This window comes from Chiloscyllium punctatum, chromosome 22 (genome assembly GCF_047496795.1).
Source record: "Chiloscyllium punctatum isolate Juve2018m chromosome 22, sChiPun1.3, whole genome shotgun sequence".
NCBI classification, from domain to species: domain Eukaryota; kingdom Metazoa; phylum Chordata; class Chondrichthyes; order Orectolobiformes; family Hemiscylliidae; genus Chiloscyllium; species Chiloscyllium punctatum.
Genome location: NC_092760.1, coordinates 54,225,225 through 54,244,580, shown reverse-complemented (window position 1 = coordinate 54,244,580; position 19,356 = coordinate 54,225,225). Strand labels below are relative to the sequence as shown.

Genomic DNA, 19,356 nt, shown 5'->3' with positions numbered 1-19,356 from the left:
CCACTTTTCAAATACTGCATCAATTCTGGTTTCCTTGCTAACGGAAGGATGCTGTTAAACTTGAAAGGGTTCAAAAAAGATTTTCAAAGATGTTGCCAGGGTTAGAGGATTTGAGCTATAGGGAGAGGCTGAATAGGCTGGGGCTGTTTTCCCTGGAGCGTCAGAGTCTGAGGGGTGACCTTATAGAGGTTTATAAAATCATGAAGGGCATGGATAGGGTAAATAGACGAGGTCTTTTCCCTGGGATGAGGGAGTTTGAGGTGAGAGGGGAAAAATTTAAAAGGGACCTAAGGGGCAACTGTTTCATGCAGAGGTTGTTGCATGTATGGAATAAGCTGCCAGATGAAGTAGTAGAAGCTAGTATAGTTTCATCATTTAAAAGGAATGTGAATGGTATATGATTAGGAAGGGTTCAGAGGGATATGGATCAAATGCTGGCAAATGGGACTAGATTAATTTAGGATATCTGGTTGGCATGGATGAGTTGGACCGAAGGGTTTGTTTCTGTGCTGTTTATCTCTATGACTCTCTGACTCTAAAAGGCTGTTCAGTTCCCTGAGGAATTGCCAAGCTAATATCAGTTGTACCTTGAATACTGCTTAAATGTATGCGCTCCTTTTTAATGGCATTGTCATTGGAAGTGTATGTGCCAGGACTTGACATCTCCCTGGATAAACTGGCACTAGCCTCCGCTTAATACAAATTTAAAGGTAGGATTCTTGTGATATTTCCAACTCTCATTCATAGAAGCAACTCCCAGTGTTGCTAGAGAGGTGGTCTGAGTGGCATAATTGTTGAATTAAAAGATTGTCAGCAACTTCAAAGATTCAGGCCTCAGTTTTTTTTAATTAGAGGGAAGAAGACATCTTTACTCTGGTGAGAAACAGAATCTCACAATCTGAAGGGGCTTCCTTTTTAATAGGTTGCAATATGCATACGACGAGGAAACAAATGTGCAGCATGGAGCAAGGTGGATGAAGTGTCATTTCCGTCATTTGTGGTGCCATGATGGTTGGCTACGTAGCATTTCTGGTGAATGAAGAATAGTTCCCTTTGCAGCAGCTATGACTGTGATACCGATAGGTGCCAACCACAAGTAGAATGCAGGTATAGAAAATATCATGCAACAGATAGAATTATTACTGAATTTACAATTTGGATTTCAAAGTATCTGCAGCAATTTGTTCTCTGTGCACCCCACTGCACATTCACGCTCAAGTGAGGCTTGTGCATGTAGGTTGATGAATAGACTGGCAAAGCGATTCCAGGGGAGGCAATGGCCTAGTGGTTTTATCACTGGACTGTTAATCCAGAGAACCAGATCATATCCTGGGGACCCCAGTATGAATCTTGCCATGGCAGATGGTGGAATTTTAATTCAATAAAAAATCTGGAATTAAGAATTTAATGATGACCATGAATCCATTGTCAATTGTCAGAAAAACCCCATCTGGTTCTCTAAGGTATTTTAGGAAAGGAAACTGCCATCTTTACTTGGTCTGGGCTACATCTGACTTCAGACCTACAGCAATGTGATTGACTCTTAACAATTAGGGATGGACAATAAAAGCTTACCCAGCCAGCGATGCCCTCATCCTGTGGATAAATAAAAACAAAAGTAAGAGGGTGCATGAGCTGATTAAAAATTAGCTACAGGACTAACAATGAAAAATCAGTGTGCCACAAACTTCTTCAAGGTAAGAAATGGCATATCTTCATCATTTTCATTTTGTTTTAAAGGAAAGGACAATTCAACTTTGTAAATTAACATTTTCAAACCATTTTCATACAAAGTTCTTCAAGTAACATGAATTACCATCTTATATTGTGTACAATATTAACAGTCACAAAATGTGAAATACAGACTGACACAATGTTCAAATCCCATACTGACTGTAATGTTTTGCGCCAGCACAATACTGCCCCTTGGTGGTTGTGTTTTGTTTTAAGACAAAGCTATCTTAAATAATTCCTTAGTAGGAGCATTAATATGCTGGCTGCCAGCAGAGATTCTGCTGAATTTGTGGTGGTCTGACACTTCCAACATGTTGTGAGACCCGTGCATCAAAGTCAGCTAAAGTGCTGTGGTCTGTTTACTGTATATACTACTTTGGGGAGAGTGGGGTATCACAATTTATCCCAAAGTTTTGAGAGTCACGAGTAAGCATCTCTGCTTACTGCTGATTCAGCTGCTTTTAATTTCCTTCTAAATAACTTACTGAGATTTTCCTTTTGATTGCCAGGCCTGTTTATGTGTGAGGTATAGCTCTCGCCTAAAGTTTGAGTGAAATCAAAATGTGGTTGCAAATGTTTTTGGAAAGTACATGTTCAAAAGACAATATTTTGGTATTCTACGAACATTCTACTTGAATGCAAATATGATTTGTGACATACTAATTATTGATTTTCATTATAATAGCTATGTCTATAGACATTTTATCATGTTTGAAATTTCTAACCATGTCTAAGGGTCCATGGCATCTGTTGAAAATGTTATTTTAAAGAAAATGTTATTTTTGAGATAAACTTAATTCTAAAAAGATTGAATTTACAGGATAGTAGGACCAAATTGTGGATTAATATTTTGATTAAGGGTAAGAGTTTCTGCCAGGTAGGGTCAGTTTTCTCAATGTAATTTTCTAACAGATCACTGCTGAAAGATTGCAGAATTGTAACTACAATACGTTCAGTAGAAATTTAGTTTCAATGGTCTTTTGGACTAGTTTAAAAATAATTGCTGTAAAGGATGACCCCAACCACATAACTGACTGAGCCTTCAGACAAATTAATGATGATTACTAGTTTACCCAATTTGCAGTCCTTCAATAAGGCTTCAAAACTAAGCTACAAAAACAAAAATTACTGCAAAGCCTCTGCAGGTTTGCCAGCATCTGAGGAAGGGTCACTGGATGTGAAATGTTAATTCTGATTTCCCTCGATAGATGCTGCCAGACCTGCTAAGGTTTTCCAGAAATTTCTGTTTTTGTTTCCCAGTTACAGCGCCCACAGTTCTTCCATTTTCAAAACTAGGGTGTTCTTTATAAATGTTTTTTTTGTTGAATTTTAATATAAAATATTAGTAAATGAGGTTCCATGCAACTTTTCGAAGTCATCTTCATTTCTTGAAATTTGGGATATCATGTGGGTGGACTGACAATAAATAAAGACTCTAGCTCCGAGGTCAGGAGCACAGAGTCAGGACAATTCCAGTCCTGCAAAACTGAGCTGAGGGAAAAAAAAGTACTCAGAAGGTGAGATTTTCATTCTGGGGTGGTTGATAGTGGGAGTTGTGGCAAACGATCCTGAAAAGGTTTTAGAGGCTGCTGGGTGGAGAGATGGACTGGCTGAAACACTTGCCTCATTGCACAAGTACTTTGTCAAAGCAATGTAGACAAAAACATAAAGAAGAGACATTCCACCCCTCCTCCCCACACATTCCCCATGCCCCAACTCATGCAAACTCCCTGCAAGTAACCCGCTCACCATCATCCAAGGTCCCTCATGCCACCAATGCCAATGTATCCTCCTATTACCACCCCATTGCTCCTCACACTCCATGGCAATGTATGCCCTTCCTACCCTTTCTAGTCCTCATGCCAACTCAGTGGCAACTCATGTCAATCCATTTACCCATACAATTACCCACACCAACTCACACGGTACCCACCATGGGAACACCTCAGGATGTGAGCATAGATTAAATGAAGCTCTAAATATGTATTATGATTCCCTATTGAAAAAAAAACAAAGTAATTTATAGGAAGACATTTAACTTGCTTTAATCTCTTACAGAACAAGCATCTGACCTCATAGTTCCAATTCAAAGAGTTTAGAATGATGTGGAACTGTCAATCAAATTACAATCTGACACTGAAATAATAAAAGATTGTGAAATCAGTTGTGCCATACTAACCTTGCGATGAAGGCCCTCTGGCTCATGTCAACAGAATGAACTGCAAGCATTTATATTTTCTAAAGATGCAGACAGTTTTTTTCAAAGATCTAAAGGGCAGGGTTTTTAAATTGTAGGTTAGCTCTACAGCTACAGGACTGCTATTTTGATTGTTCTCTTGACAGCTAGCTTGACAGTTCCATTAAGCTTGACAGTTCCAATCAGTTTCTGCATGTTCCACATTTTTATCTACTTTCACTGTCTCGAAAGGCACTTGATCTCTTTCAAGGGGCACCTGGCCTGCCAAAGGTGTCCCACACCAAATCTAAAATTGCACCTTAACCTCCAGAAAGGATCTCTCCAAAGTACACCAGCAGTTTTAGACCTTCCCTGACCAGATATAAAGGGCAAAAGTCATGATTTGGGCATCCCACTTGTGAAAAATCTGATCTATATGATATAATTGTGAGTTGCCATGTGCAGTTGCTTTCATGAATGACAAATGTATAAATTAGAATCTACTTCTACTTCCCCTTTTCCCGACATTCTGCAGAAATGGTAGGTGCTCTGTTCAGGGGCATAACCTAGGATTTGAGTCTTTGTCACAATTTTTGTAATAATGAAGAGGATATCCAGAATTATAGAATCCTTACAGTTTGGAAACACAGCATTTGGCCCATCAAATCCAAACAATCCTCTAAAGAGCATCCTATCAGACCCACCTCACCGCTCCCCCACCCCCCTCCACCTCACCGCCCCCCCCCGCCCCCCCCTCCACCTCACCGCCCCCCCCCCCGCCCCCCCCCCCCCCACCTCACCCCACCCTCATCCTGTAAGCCAGCATTTCCTATGGTTAATCACTGGATGCTATGGACCATTTCCCATGGCCAATCCACCTAACCTGCACACCTTTGGACTATGGGAGGAAACTGGAGCACCCAGAGGAAACCCACTCAGACATGGGGAGAATGTGCAAACTCATAAGAGATAGTCCCCTGAGGGTGGAATGGAACCCAGGTATCTTGAGCTGTGAGGCAGCAGTGCTAACCACTGAGCCACTATGCCACCCAACTACATGAAGATTCATGCCTTAATCTTTCTCTAGATTCATTTTCATTCACTCATGGGATGTGAGCATCGCTGGCTGGCCGGTATTTATTGCCTGTCCATAGTTGCCCTTGAGAAGGTGGTAGTAAGCTGTTTTCTTGATCTACAGTGGTCCACTTGCTGTGGGTTGACCCAAACTGCTCATAGAAAGGGCATTCCAAGGTTTCCAGTGAAAGTGATGGAACAGCCATATGTTTCCAAGTCAGGACAGTGAGTGGCTTGGAAGGGAACTTGCAGATGGTGGTGTTCCCATGTAGCTGCTGCCCTTGTCCTTCTAGATGGAAATGATTGTTGGTTTGGAGGTGTTATCTAAGAACCTTAGGTAAATTTCTGCAGTGTGACTTGTGGACAGTATACACAGCTGCTACTGACTATTGATGGTGGAGAGAATGGATGCTTGTAGATATGGTGCCAGTCAAGCATGGTGATTTATCTTGGATGTTGTTGAACGTCTTGAGTGTTGTTGGAACTGCAGTCTTCCAGGCAAGTGGAGAGTATTCCATCACACTCCTGACTTGTAGATGGTGGACAGGCTTTGGGAAGTCAGGAGGTGAGTTATTTACTGCAATATTCCTAGCTTCTGAATTGCTCTTGCAGCCACTGTGTTTATGTGACCAGTTTTCAGTTGAGTTTCTGGTCAATGGTAACCCACAGGATATTGTTAGTGGGTTTCAAATATGGTTTGTCAAAGATGGTCATTGCTTGGCATTTGTGTGTTACGAACATTACTTGCCACTTGTCAGCCCAAGCCTGGATATTGTCCAGAACCTGTTGCATTCGAACATGGATGGCTTCAGTATCTGAGGAGTCACAAATGGTGCTGAACATTGTGCAATCAGAGATGAACGTCTCCACTTCTGTCCTTCTGATGGAGGGAAGGTCTTTGATGCAGGGAACCACTGGAAGAGCCAGGATGGATCACTCGCTCAGCACTTCTCGCTAAAGATCGATGTGAATGTTTCAACCTTCTCTTTTGCGCTGAAGTGTGGGTCTTTTCCATCATTGGGGATGGGGATATTTGTGGAGCCTCCTCCTTCACAAGATTGTTTAACGGTCTACCATTATTAACGACTGGAGTGACAGGACTGCAGAGCTTAGATCTGATCCATCGGTTGTGGGATCACCTAGCTCAGTCAATCATTTGGTGCAAATACTGTTTGACATGCAAGTAGTCCTTTTTGGTAGCTTCACCAGGTTTGCTCCTCATTTTTAGGTATGCCTGGTGCTTCTCCTGGCATACCCGCCTGGGAAAGGATATAGCCAGAGATGATGATGGTGATGGTGGTGTTTGGGACTTTGTCTGAAATCTATGATTCTGTGAGTATGACCGTGTCAGGCTGTTGCTAAAACAATCTGTAAGACAGCTCTCCCAATTTTGGAACTAGTCCCCAGATGTTAGGAAGGACAACTTTGCAAGGTGACAGGGTTGTCTTTTCTGGTGTCTACGTCAATGCCAGGTGGTCCGTCTGGTTTCATTTCTTTGTTCAGACTTTAACGATTGATAAAAGTGATTATTAAGACAAATTGAGTACGATTCTACCTCTCCTCAGGCTCTTTTGACCATTGTTTTTGCTCATGGCCTCCAAGTTCTATTCCTTTGACCCATACCAACTAAACTGCTGACCTCCCTTCCTTCCAGACTTCCTTTCTTGCCTGCATACTAGATGACATTGGTTTTGAAGGGATCATTTCCAGTCACCTCAACAGGCAATCCCTGAACTCTCCTGGTAGATCCACTGTCCCAAGTCTAGCTTCTTTATCCTCTTCAAAGCCTTTCAATATGCCTTTTCCCAAATCTGGTTTTATCTCCCCCACAGCTCCACATTTGAATCTACCTAATCATGTTTTAGATCTTGCCCAAGTCCTATAACAGCTGCAAATGAATTAACAATTGATATTCTTTATGAATATACCCATAGTGTATTGTTCTTCCTCATCATCTCTGTAGCCTTTGAAACACCGGCTACAGTAACTTCCTCAAAGATATCTTTTCTCATGTCCAACTTCAATGTGTTCCATTTTTATCGAAACAATTGTGGCTTGAACATTTCCCAGAATGGCACTTCTTGCCAGCCTTACGTTGTTACCTCCAAAGTCCTCCAATGATTGATCCTTCATTGTTCCTCTAACTATCTGCCAAACTTTGGTGGTGCCGTCAATCAACAATGAATTCGCTTCAGAATGATATCAAGCTCCACTATGTACTATGTATCTCAACAACTACACTGTGTTGCCTGACAATCTCTCCTGCATCTAGTCCTGAAAAAACTGCAATTTCTGCCAGTTAATGATGGAGAGAATCATTGTTTTGGTTGCTTCTACATTTTGTGCACTTACAACCAACTTCATCTTCCTCTCCTCAGCCATTGTCTTGATCCAATGTTTGTCATGGTGTCTTTTTGAATCTAGCACTGAGTTTATGACTACATAATTTCTATATCACAACAATCTACATCCAACTCTCCAACATCATCTACCTCTTCACATATCAAAGTTCACCTTTTGTTGGAATCAGTATTTAAGCCTTTGTTGCCTTCAGACTTGATTATTGCAATTCCTTGCAGCCTCCAAATCTCTGCTGCCTCTATCCCACTCTCCCTGCATTGAGTCCCATTCATCAATTGCACTTTTCTTCCACCCGCACTACTAGCCCAACTCCTGATACTTCCAATCAAAAATTGCCATCCTTGATTTTGCCTATCTTTGTAACCTCACTCAACATTGCAAACCCCTTCTGACTCTCTATTCCTTTGATTCCACCCTCCATAACTTTTACTCAACTTGCAGTCACTGCGGCCTCATATTTTGGAATTCTGGGCCTAAATCCATTCTCTCTCTTCAGACCTGCTTAAACACAACTCTCATTCTTAATATCTTCTCCTTTGGTTTAATTTTTATTTTTGCCTGATAAAGAACCTTGAGAAGTGTTTCTACATTGTTTATTTCCAAGTTGTAATTACTTTTGGACTTTTAACTTTTAAATAAAAATGTTTCAGGATCTTTAATCATTTGGATAGGGATATCATCCCAAATACATGTTTCAGGAAAATATTGAGCTGGGTACAATAAAAGACAAGCAGCTTTGTTACATCTGGGTGAATAAACTTAATTGTAATGGAATAAACGTAATACATGATTGCTTTGTGCCTTTTACAAGATATTCTTTCATGCCCTCTGATTATAAAGGAGAAATATGGTTTGAAATACACATTTCTTCTTTAGCTATAGCCTATTAAAAATGTTGCATTGTTTTGCTTTTTCTCTGAATGATTTCCCTCCACTTTATTCTTATTTCTGCTCTTTCTGTTTCTTCTTATCTCTCTTTCTCTCTTTCATCCATATATTTAACGCAGCAGTCCAAGAAGCCGAACATGAGGATGTAAAGGTTGTAACAGATGTGCAAGCTCCAAAGCCTACTAAAAAATCAAAGTCCTCAGCTGCAGGTTCACAAGCTGCCAGCCTCAAGAAGGAGAAAAAGGCGAAACCGAAAGGTCAGCTCATTACAGAGAAATGCATGGAGACCAACTGTCTCTCCGTTAAAAAGCATGCCTACCTTTAGTGCAGAAATATACCGTAGTGAATTTCCCTTAATGTTTCCTTACATTTACAGTTGGAGAAGATGGTACCTTTAAAGCATGTACTTAGAATTGCTGCACAATCATCAAAATCTCAGATTCACACTGAGAATGATGGCTTACTTCCAGTCTGTGTAAGATAGGCAGGGATAGGAGCAAATAAACATTGCTGTTATTAATACCATTTTACTTAGTGGGTTAAACATTTAGGATAATTTGTAAGATACGAGAAACAAAGATAATGAACTGCATTCAATTTGATGGGACCAAAGTTTGCAATGGCATAGTTGAAGTTCTAGAAGAGCAAACTTCATTGAGCAAATTTGTTGTTTCTCAAGTTCATCACAAAATTACAGTGTTTGGTTCCAGATGTGGGGGCAGTGGTATGATGTCTGTTTTTTGTTGTGATTAGGTTACTTGCTGGGTTATGCCTCATCCCTATATCAGATGTTTCTCTTTCACCATTCAACCAGTGGCATTATAGAGCCATAGAGATCTCTGCATTCAGCAGAAAAAGATAGGGTAACTTGAACAATTGAAATAATAATAGAAGATAGCTCTTGTGTAATTGTTTACGATCTCTATCAGGCAGCCTAATCAAAATCAAACCCTGAGCATATCATATATACTGAAGTAATGATTGATTTTGGGAAAGAGCCAAAATGGTTAGGTTTTCATATGTTGTATAAGTCAAGCCCTGATGTTTGGCCCAAAAATTCTCCATTTTCAAAGTCTTGTACTTATCTATGGAGCAGGATTGATTGAAGCAGTCTAATTAGTTTTTTTCACAATTGCTGTTTTCTGATTGAGACACTGGAAATGCCAGTAATTACTGTAGTTGGGACTGCAAATTCAGCACCGTGGCCAGCAACAAAGTAGTTTGAGCTGCTGCAATATGTTACTTATGTAAAAGTGAACTTATAACTTTTCACCTAAAGATTTGGCCTCAAAATCTCAGTTTTACCTGAGTGTATATGATAATTGCTGATGTTCCTAAGTTTCCAAGACACTCAGATCTTATAACGAGTATCATATGAAGCTTAAAAACATTCAAACTAAATGGATAAATTGGCTGCTTATGGGATTGTGTCAGAAACAGTGAGGTCATTTTCTGTTTGCTTACTAACCAAAATTAACCATTAATCCCTGCAAATTGGCCTTGAGACAAAATCCTGCCAGCTCATTTAGGATCTCTGTTTGGTACCTTGCTGCTTTAGCAGTGAATTGTAAATCATGTCAGAACTTCAAAATCACTGGCTGCATTGGTCATTCATTCAAAAGACAAGATTTGCCGCATACAGTTCTGCAGGAAATTTGCTTTCTTGCACAAAGAACAGATGTAACTTTTGTTCTGCTTTTCAGTTTCCTCTGACTTCATCCTAAAAACTAGGTTTATCTTCCATGGTGTGTACAATTGTAATTGATGAAAAAAATTTCAAATGATGATGCTTCCAATTAGCGGATGATTCAATGCTCACAGACTCCTTGAAAGCACTGACATCAACTCCAATTTTAGCTTAACTGGTATAGAAGTAGAGAGGTTATGTTGCAGCTGTTCAGCACATCAGCTAGGCTACTGCATTCATTTCTGGTCTCCCTGGATTAGGAAAGATGTTGTGAACATTGAAAGGGTTCAGAAAAGATTTACAAGGATTTTGTCAGGTTTGGAGGGTTTGAGCTATACGGAGAGGCTGAACAGGTTGGGGCTATTTTCCCTGCAGCATCAGAGAGTGAGGGGTGATCTTATAGAGGCTCATAAAATTATGAGGGGCATAGATAGGGTGAATAGCCAAGGTCTTTCCCCCAGGGTAGGGAAGTCCAAAACCAGAGGGCATAGGTTCAAGGTGAGAGGAGAAAGATTTAAAAGGGACTGAAAAGGCAAATTTTCATGCAGAGGGTAATGCATGTATGGAATGAGCTGCCAGAGGAGGTGGTGGAGGCTGGTACATTGACAATATTTAAAAGGCATATAGGTGGGCATATGAGTAGGAAGAGTTTAGAGGAATATGGGCCAAATGCTGGCAAATGAGACTAGATTAATTTAGGATATCTGATCAACATGGACAAGTCGGATTGCAGGGTCTGTTTCTGTGCTGTATATCTCTACGACTCTAGAGATTTGGGTTGGGTGGCTGTTTTGAGGGTAGAACTGTGAAGTCTGTTATCATATTGGCAGCTGGGTCAAGCATTCCTGCCAATTGTATTAGTTTAAAATTGGAGCTTCTGCTTTAGTGCAATTTATCATTTGTCACCTTGCTCTCTTTGACAGCCTTTCTGACAATTGAATGGCCTGGAGTTTGATTAAAATGTGAGCCTGTTTCATTATCGTCCCAATAATCCATTCTGGTTTGAGAAATAAGTTCTACCGTGAAGGAATACAGAGCAGCAAATGCTCCAGTGGTCCGTGGAGTGTTAATCGACAGTTTAATTACTTTTCAATACTGAATAGGATCATCACTTTTGCCAAAATAATTTTCTCCCCAAAATAAATTGGATATATCGTTTTAAACATTAACAAATTGGAACATTCATCAAACATTTAAAGTGATTAATTCTTAGCAAATATATGACCTTGGACAGATTTTCTCCTCAATAAATAAAAATGTTTTGTAAAGGTTTTAGAAGTTAACACTTGATTGATGGTTGTGAACAAATTTTAGTTGGTTGTGAACCATTTTGCAATAAAATTAAAAAGTGATGTACTTATAGAGTCTTACTGCATGTACCCAATGTGTAATGTTGTTGCATGTCTGTATTGTAAGAAATGTACTCCAGAAGTATTGTAAATGGCCATTACTTGAAACTCACACAGTATAATCGCATTTTCCTGCTGAAAACTCTAAGTTCTATTAAGAGTTTTCTGACATTGGGAAAAGAAATAACCATCTGATATGGAAAGTCTTCTGCTAATTTTCTGCTGGAGCTGATCTTTTTTAGCTTCTTTCTCATGGCCGCAAATGTGAAAAAACAGAAGGCCTGTATTTATCTGAACACACTAATGCCTGAATTCATTGTGACAAAAATCAAAGTTGATCTGTGAGAGAGCTCACACTAATCGTTCAATTATTTTTATTGATCGTCCATCCCTGTGATCTTGCAATAGAAGTAAAAACTACCCTGGAGAAAATTTGAGGTTATCCAACGAATTTAGCATGTGAGCTCACAAATGGCAAGAAAAAGACATATTAACATGTCAGGTAAGATAGGCAAGGATAGACAAAATATTGAGTCTTTTTGGAGAAAGTAAAGACATCGATGGTCTCTAAACCAAAAAAATTATAATATTTATAAAACCCCAAACTGGCATTTTTATTTTTCAGGTGGTAAAAACCCGAAAAATTAGGCAAGAAGGTTAAATGAGTTGGAAACCTGAGTGTTTAATGATGATAAAATAAGATTCTAATCTTGCTTAAGGTTGCCTGTGATGAAAAGGTGGGCAAGAGGTGGATGTAATGAATTGAACAGAGACTGTCAGTTCACTGTCTATTCCATATCAACCTTTTCCCCTCCATTATAGACACAGGTAGTCACAGTCACTGAGGTGAAATTTGGCACTAATTGATACCATTCTGAGAAGCCAAAGGTTGGCTCACATAAGAAATTTGGAAAAGTCACCCCGATGCAGCAAAGGGTGCTTTTCTCAAGTTGCAGTTGAGACATTCAGGGCAGAGTCGAGCAGATTGAATGTTATCTAGAAATTTTGCAGGATTTCTTTGAACTTTGACACATTAGATCTTTCAGATATTAATTGATTTTGACAGACAATATTCCCTGGTTCTATGCTTGGTAAACACAACAGTTCTTGAAAAATATCTTCTAGGAGAAAGTGAGGACTGCAGATGCTGGAGATCAGAGCTGAAAATGTGTTGCTGGAAAAGCGCAGCAGGTCAGGCAGCATCCAAGGAGCAGGAGAATCGACGTTTCGGGCATGAACCCTTCTTCAGGATTCCTGAAGAAGGGCTCATGCCTGAAACGTCGATTCTCCTGCTCCTTGGATGCTGCCTGACCTGCTGCGCTTTTCCAACAACACATTTTCAGCTTTGAAAAATATCTTGCCAGATACATAGACATGGACCTCATTTGCCTGATATTTCCTCAATTAACCACTTTCAAGGGGCACATTACAACTGATGTTTACTTATTGAAACTGAATTATTTGAATGAACTAAGATTCAGGTTTAGAAAGACAAGTCTTCAAAGCAATTTTAATTCAGTTGAATACTGTTAAAGCAAGTTTGGTTCATCTAAAACAGAATTTTCTTACAGTCCAGAGCAATTAAATTGATATTACTGACCTGTCAAAAATAATCAATAGCATGCCAATTAACAAAAACATTGAATGGAAAAAAAAAGCAGAAATAGCTGGAAAAACTCAACAGATCTGGTAGCATCTGTGCAGAGAAATCACAGGAAGGTTCTGAGGAAGGGTCATTCAACTGGAAATGTTAACTCTGATTTCTTCCCACAGGTGCTACAATGCCTGCTGAGCTTTTCCAGCAATTTGTGTTTCTGTTTCTGATTTACGGCATCCGCAGTTTGTTCAGTTTTTATTTAGCATTGAATGAATTGTAGACATAAAATTGTAAGTAATAGAATCAGCATAAACATGAGTGATCAAATACTCTCAGGAACACTTAGGGAAGATTTGCTCCAGTTACTCTAGAAAAAATCAGATATACATTCAAAAACAACATACTTTTCAAATGTTTATGGATGGAATTAGAACACAGCTTTTCCTCCTATAGGAGTCACGTATTCTGGAATCATGTAATTCCTGGAATTTTCCCTTTTAATTTTTCCTCACTTTTTCCTCACTAGGGTGGGGGTGGGGGACTGGTGGGGATGAAGCACAGGTTGGATCCGATTTCCTCTTCATGAATGTTTTTTGTGTGCTAACTGCCACCATCAAGAGATTACATAAAGAAGGAGGATTTATAATGGTTTACAAAACGATTATATGGTTGACAATATGTTGACAAAAACAGGCTTAATCAACTGTGTAGTCTTTTCTTGCTGGAATGCTTCCTTAGCACTAAGTACCAATTTAATACCATTTACACAGTAGGTATTGGCATATCAGTTCTATTATATGTGGGCCTTGTTATATACAACATTTTTTTCATCTCGCCCTTTAAAAATTATTGTATTTACAATATAGCTATTCTAAACTGTTGTCTTTAGTTGAATGTATTGATAGAAACAAAAAATTGTGTCCAGTCCTTCTGATCAAGAAAAGAAATGTCTGTCCAGTTTTCACTTTAATTAATTTGCTGTTAAGAAGTTGGTTTAAATTTAGAGTTTCTTGGTCCCATATGAGAGGGAATTAATTTCATTTTTGCCCCACAGGGCCAACCTGATAAATGGTAATATTTTAATTAATTTTGTGCTCTTCTTTATAACACTCTGTTTTGATAATTCTTCATTTGCATCATATCATAAACATATAAAATCGAATGACCCATGTGAATTAAAAGGCACAAGTATAAGATGTCAGTTAAAGCTGTTGATAACACAATTGAGGTGATGATATTGACAGATATGGGTATTTCTTAAGAAATAGTACTTGTGCAGTTACTGAGACTTAAAGTAGATAAATCCCTTAGACCTGATTATCTATTTCCTAGCCTATTGAAAGAAATGGCTGGAAAGGTAGTAGCTGGTCCTTTTTCAAACTTCTATAGATTCTGGAAGGGTTTCTGCAGACTGGAAGATGGCAAACATAAACAGGAGAGAGAGAAAACAGAGAACTGCAGTCCTGGTAGGAGACATGAGGTTGTAACTAACAGAATGCAAGTGGCTGTGGTATATTTAGATTTTCAAAAAGCATTGGATGAGGTCCTACACAAAAAGTTCATAACCAAAATAAGGCACATGAAATTGACGGAATAAATTGATGTGGATTAAGAGCTGGTTATCAAACAGAAAACAGAAAAATGGAAAAATTGGTTGACAAGCTCTGCATGGTTGGGGTACCACAAGGATAACTGCACGGGCCCCATTATTCATAATCTACATTAAACATTTGGATATGGGGATTAAATGTAATATTTCCAAGTTTTCAAATGATGCAACAACTGGTGGAACTGTGAATTGTGACAACACTGCAAACATGCTTCAAGGAGACTTGGAGAGACTTAGTGAGTGGCCCAAATATGGCAGATAGAATACAATATGGAGAAAGGTCAGCTTATCCACTTCGGTAGCAAAACCTGAATTTCTTAATGGGTGAACATCTGAAATGTCAAACCCCTTCAGAATCTTATCTGTTTCATTAAGATCTCATTGCTCTTAACTCCAGTGGGTATTTGTAATTGTGAACTCCAATGAGAATAAGCCCAATCTGCTGAATCTTTCCTCAGAAGACAACTCCCTCACTGTCAGGAATAAATCATTAAGTTTGTTTAATCACATTCAAACATCATTAAGATAGCACACTGGTTGGAGCAATTGACTTACCTTGTCTTCTAAGCCAAACACTTAGGTGCACATTATGTGCACCTGTTGGAATATCCCTGAGCTGTGGGTGTTCATACAGACACTGCTCCTAAGGCTGCTTGCCCCTTATATCTAAGTAAGGCTCTTCAACTTCTTATATACCTTAACACTCCTATAAACATAGTCGGTTCTCAAATACCAGCTCCATAGGGGTGTGTCTAAGACTTCTTATTTCTCATGCTCACTTGAAACTGGAGTCTACTCTTTCTGATGTCAGAGTCATGTGTTCATTTACATTATCATGAGATATATGAATCTGATTATGTACCACAGGTTGAAATATCAGCAACAGCATCAAAGATACTTTATACACACACACACACACACACACACACACACAAATGCGCGTGCATGCACATACACTCGCAAAATTTATTCCACCTGTTCTTCATATTCATAGCACACAACTATAGTCATGTTTACTCTAAGGAGGCATTCATTCACTTTTTAAGAATCACTATTTATTACAAATGTAGGTTAACAATTATGAACTGTTGGCATATAACGCCACTCATTAAAACTCAAACCTCTGCTTATAAACTCCAGCTTGTATACAGCAAATAAAATGCCTGTAATGAACAGATATAAAGACTTGGAATGCAGTCCATTGGTCCCTAGTCATAAGATTTGCCAAGAACCAGTCTTATGCTGGTTAGAACACTGCTCCTCAATCTTCCTTTATGGTTTGCAGAGGCACAGGATGGTTGATTGTAAAAGACTCTGACTTGTTAATTAAAAGTCACGGATTACAGAAGTTGCTGAAGGAAAACTAAACTATCTTCATGCTTTAAATATTTTTTATGACAGAGAACAGACACAGCTGCTGGGCATGTGGGGATTTGATGGGGCTGGTCAGCAACCTTGGAAACAGACACATTGTTGTTGGCAGGCTGAAGGCCTTTGTTATCTAAGATTGATCACTAGTCCACAGACCAATTGTTGCTTGTTGAACCTCTATTTGCATACAGCCTTGGTTCCAGCTTGTCTGCAAAATACACTTAAACAACTGCTTGAACAACATTTGTGTCGACGGAGCTCTTACAATTCATATCAAGTTACTTGCTTTTGAAACATGCAGCAATCCCTGAACAATCTTTGGTTTTAAAAGTTCTTTTTCCATTTCAGTCCACAGTAAGAACTACGGAAAATAAAAAGGTATGGTCTTTAGAGGCTGCAAATACTGTGTCAGAGTTAAAAATCAGGTCCCTTTAAGCCTTAAACAGAACAGTTTCAGTGTTCAATGAGAGCAATTCATACCTGTTGAACTTCACGTTTGAAAGCTGAGTTCCTCCTCTTTCGCTGCTACATTTACATCTGGGATTCCTTGGAGAAAAATCATGGGATGTCCCTCAATTCTCTTGATGCCTTTAGAGAGAAGTTGGCACTGTAAGGGATGGGAAACAAAAAACAGAAATTGCTGGAGAAACTCAGCAGGTTTAGCAGCATCATTAGGAAGAAAGCGGAGTTAACATTTTGTGTCTGGTGACTCTCTGTGAGAATCCAGGTCAGAAGAAGTGATCAGACTCAAAATATTAACTCTGCTTTCTCTCCACGGATGCTGCCAGACCTGCTCAGTTTTCCCAGCAGTTTCTGTTTTTGTTTCAGATCTCCAGCATTCCCAGTTGTTTTATTTTCCTGTGGGGGATCATGTGCCTTATTTCTCCTCCAATCCCATTTTGATTTAGTTGCCTCCCACTCTCCCTACTTTCTCTCACTTTTATTGTCCTTGCACTGCCCTTATGGGCTTTGCATATAAGTTGGTCATTACTTAGAGACAATGATGACTTTGCGGTGGAGCAAAAGAAAGAAAAAATTAAGTTTAATGTTGGTGTGGAAAAAAGCCACCCAGTAGTACATAGAAACATCTCTGGATGTAAGAAGGGAAATAAAAAGGGCTGAATTCTTTCCCTCCATCTCTTCCCAGCCTCCCCTACATTTGCTTTTACACTGGGAAATTGATTTTTTAATGAGTAGCACAGGTAATGTTGTGGTGTGAAAATAAAAAGTCGAGAGGTGTGTAACACCATCCCTGAATTGTAAAAAAGAGCTGTGTTCTTTGCATTTTCTCTAGTGGGCAGCATTTTCTGGGTTGGAGGATCTGAGCTACAGGGAGAGGTTGAATAGGATGTGGCTGTTTTCCCTGGAGTGTCGGAGGCTGAGGGGTGACCTTATAGAGGTTTACAAAATTATGAGGGGCATGGATAGGATAAATAGACAAAGTCTTTTCCCTGGAGTCTGGGAGTCCAGAACTAGAGGGCATAGGTTTAGGGTGAGAGGGGAAAGATATAAAAAAGACCTAAGAGGCAACCTTTTCACGCAGAGGGTGTGTGGCGGAGGCTGGTACAATTGCAACATTTAAGAGGCATTTGGATGGGTATATGAATAAGAAGGGTTTGGAGGGATATGGGCCGGGTGCTAGCAGGGACCAGATTCGGTTGGGATATCTGGTTGGCATGGACGGGTTGGACTGAAGGGTCTGTTTCCATGCTGTACATCTCTATGACTCTATCTATGACTCTATTTGTTAAGATATTTCTAATCAACATGTTCAGAGATTTTATTCCTGGGTAGGCACACTGCAACTGTGCTGCAAGTCCCTTCAAACCATATTTGTTAATGGTCAAACCATGGTCAACCCACATTGTTAATCGTGAATTGTTTAATATTGGCAATTTACAAGTGATTTGCGTAAAATAGCTGGGTTTTTTCAGGATGTGTGACACTGTGGTGGCTGGGATACATTATTTCCCCTTTTGATTTAATTCTTATCCAACCCCTTTACTTCCCCTATTTATTTTTTTCTTGGTGTTTAGTTATTATTGTGTCCCTGCTGTGTGTGATTTTTTTTTAAATTAGCACTTTGGTTTATTGAAAGAAAGCGGAGTTCTTCTCCAATGAGGACTGTGTTCTGCACAAGCAACGGGTTCAGATGAGAGAGGTGGCAACTGATGCTTGTATTAAACCAGAGATCAACAATAAATCTTTACTAAATCTCTGAGAGTCTTTTGCTGGCTTTTTTAGCATATGGGTGTCAGTGCATGAAACACAGCAAGTGATTAAGAAGGCTAATGGAAGATTATCTTTTATTACAAAAAGAATTGGATGTAAATGGGTAAATGGATGTTACACGTTAGTTGTGAGACCATAGCCTAACCAGGTTCAAAGCTGTAGCTGTAGATCCAGGCTCCTTTTAAAAAAGTTGAAGGTTTCTGCCTTACCCACCAAACTGGCGGTACATTCACAGCACCCACCACTATCTAGATGAAGAAGCTTTTCCTCATGTCCTCTCTAATTCTCCCACCAGTTGGGGATTGGCACAACAGATGCTAGGGGAATGTTTCCCCAGTTTGGGGTATTTAGAACAAGAGGGGCATGTGTCAATATAAGGGATTCAGCCATTTCAGACTGAGATCAGGAGAGATTTTAATTACTTACAGCGTGGAAACAGGCTGTTCGGTCTAACAAGTCCACACCGACCCGCCACCCACCCAGACCCATTCCCCTATATTTACCCCTTCACCTAACACTACGGGCAATTTAGCATGGCCAATTTACCTAACCTGCACATTTTTGGATTGTGGGAGGAAACCGGAGCACCCGGAGGAAACCCATGCAGACATGGGGAGAATGTGCAAACTCCACACAGAGAGTCTCCTGAGGCGGGAATTGAACCCAGTTCTCTGGCGCTGTGAGGCAGCAGAGCTAACCACTGTGCCACCGTGCCACCCACTGAAATATTTCTCCACTAAAACATTTGTCAAACTTTGAAATTCTTAATCTTTAAATATATTTTTCCAATGGTTGTTAGATTTGTATGAACTCAGATATCAAGGGATCTACGATTGTGCGGGATGGAGGATCAGCCATGATCAGTTTAGATAGCAGAGCAGGATCAAAGGGCTGAATGGCCTACAATTGCTCATATTCTCTATGTGCTGTATTCTTCAAATGTGGCAGGGCCTGAATTTAGTTCTGCGCAATTGAATGGATTTGAATAAGATAAAATGTCACCCATAGAATCCGAAAACAATGAAGAAGGTGAAATGGCATTTCAAGTGACCCTCAAATGCCAGTGAGGATCAGAGTGTGTTGTGGAAATCATTTGTTAAAGAGACAGGCTTTGCTGTGGCTCTTCTACTAAACTCATACTACTGGGCTTCCTGAGCAATCAAAGAGGTACAAGAATGCCACAAATCTGTCAATGAAGGATTTCTCATTCAGACTAATTGCTGACAATAATTCCATCATTACTTGATCAGTCAGCCCCATGTATTGTACTAAGGTATA

The 19,356-nt window shown here is 39.6% G+C and overlaps 1 protein-coding gene across 7 annotated transcripts in view; it reads left to right on the top strand.

Moving 5' to 3' along the window:
• Positions 1–19,356, top strand: part of tub (TUB bipartite transcription factor) — a 413,149-nt gene that overhangs the window by 344,542 nt on the left and 49,251 nt on the right. For 5 of the 7 annotated variants that reach the window (XM_072592345.1, XM_072592346.1, XM_072592348.1 and 2 more), the window contains exon 4: positions 8,353–8,490. The exons of 1 other annotated variant lie outside the window; for it this stretch is intronic. In XM_072592345.1, coding sequence (XP_072448446.1) covers positions 8,353–8,490 — 138 coding nt within the window. The remainder of the gene's footprint in view (positions 1–8,352; positions 8,491–19,356) is intronic. One more of the 7 variants, XM_072592344.1, reaches the window with a different exon arrangement.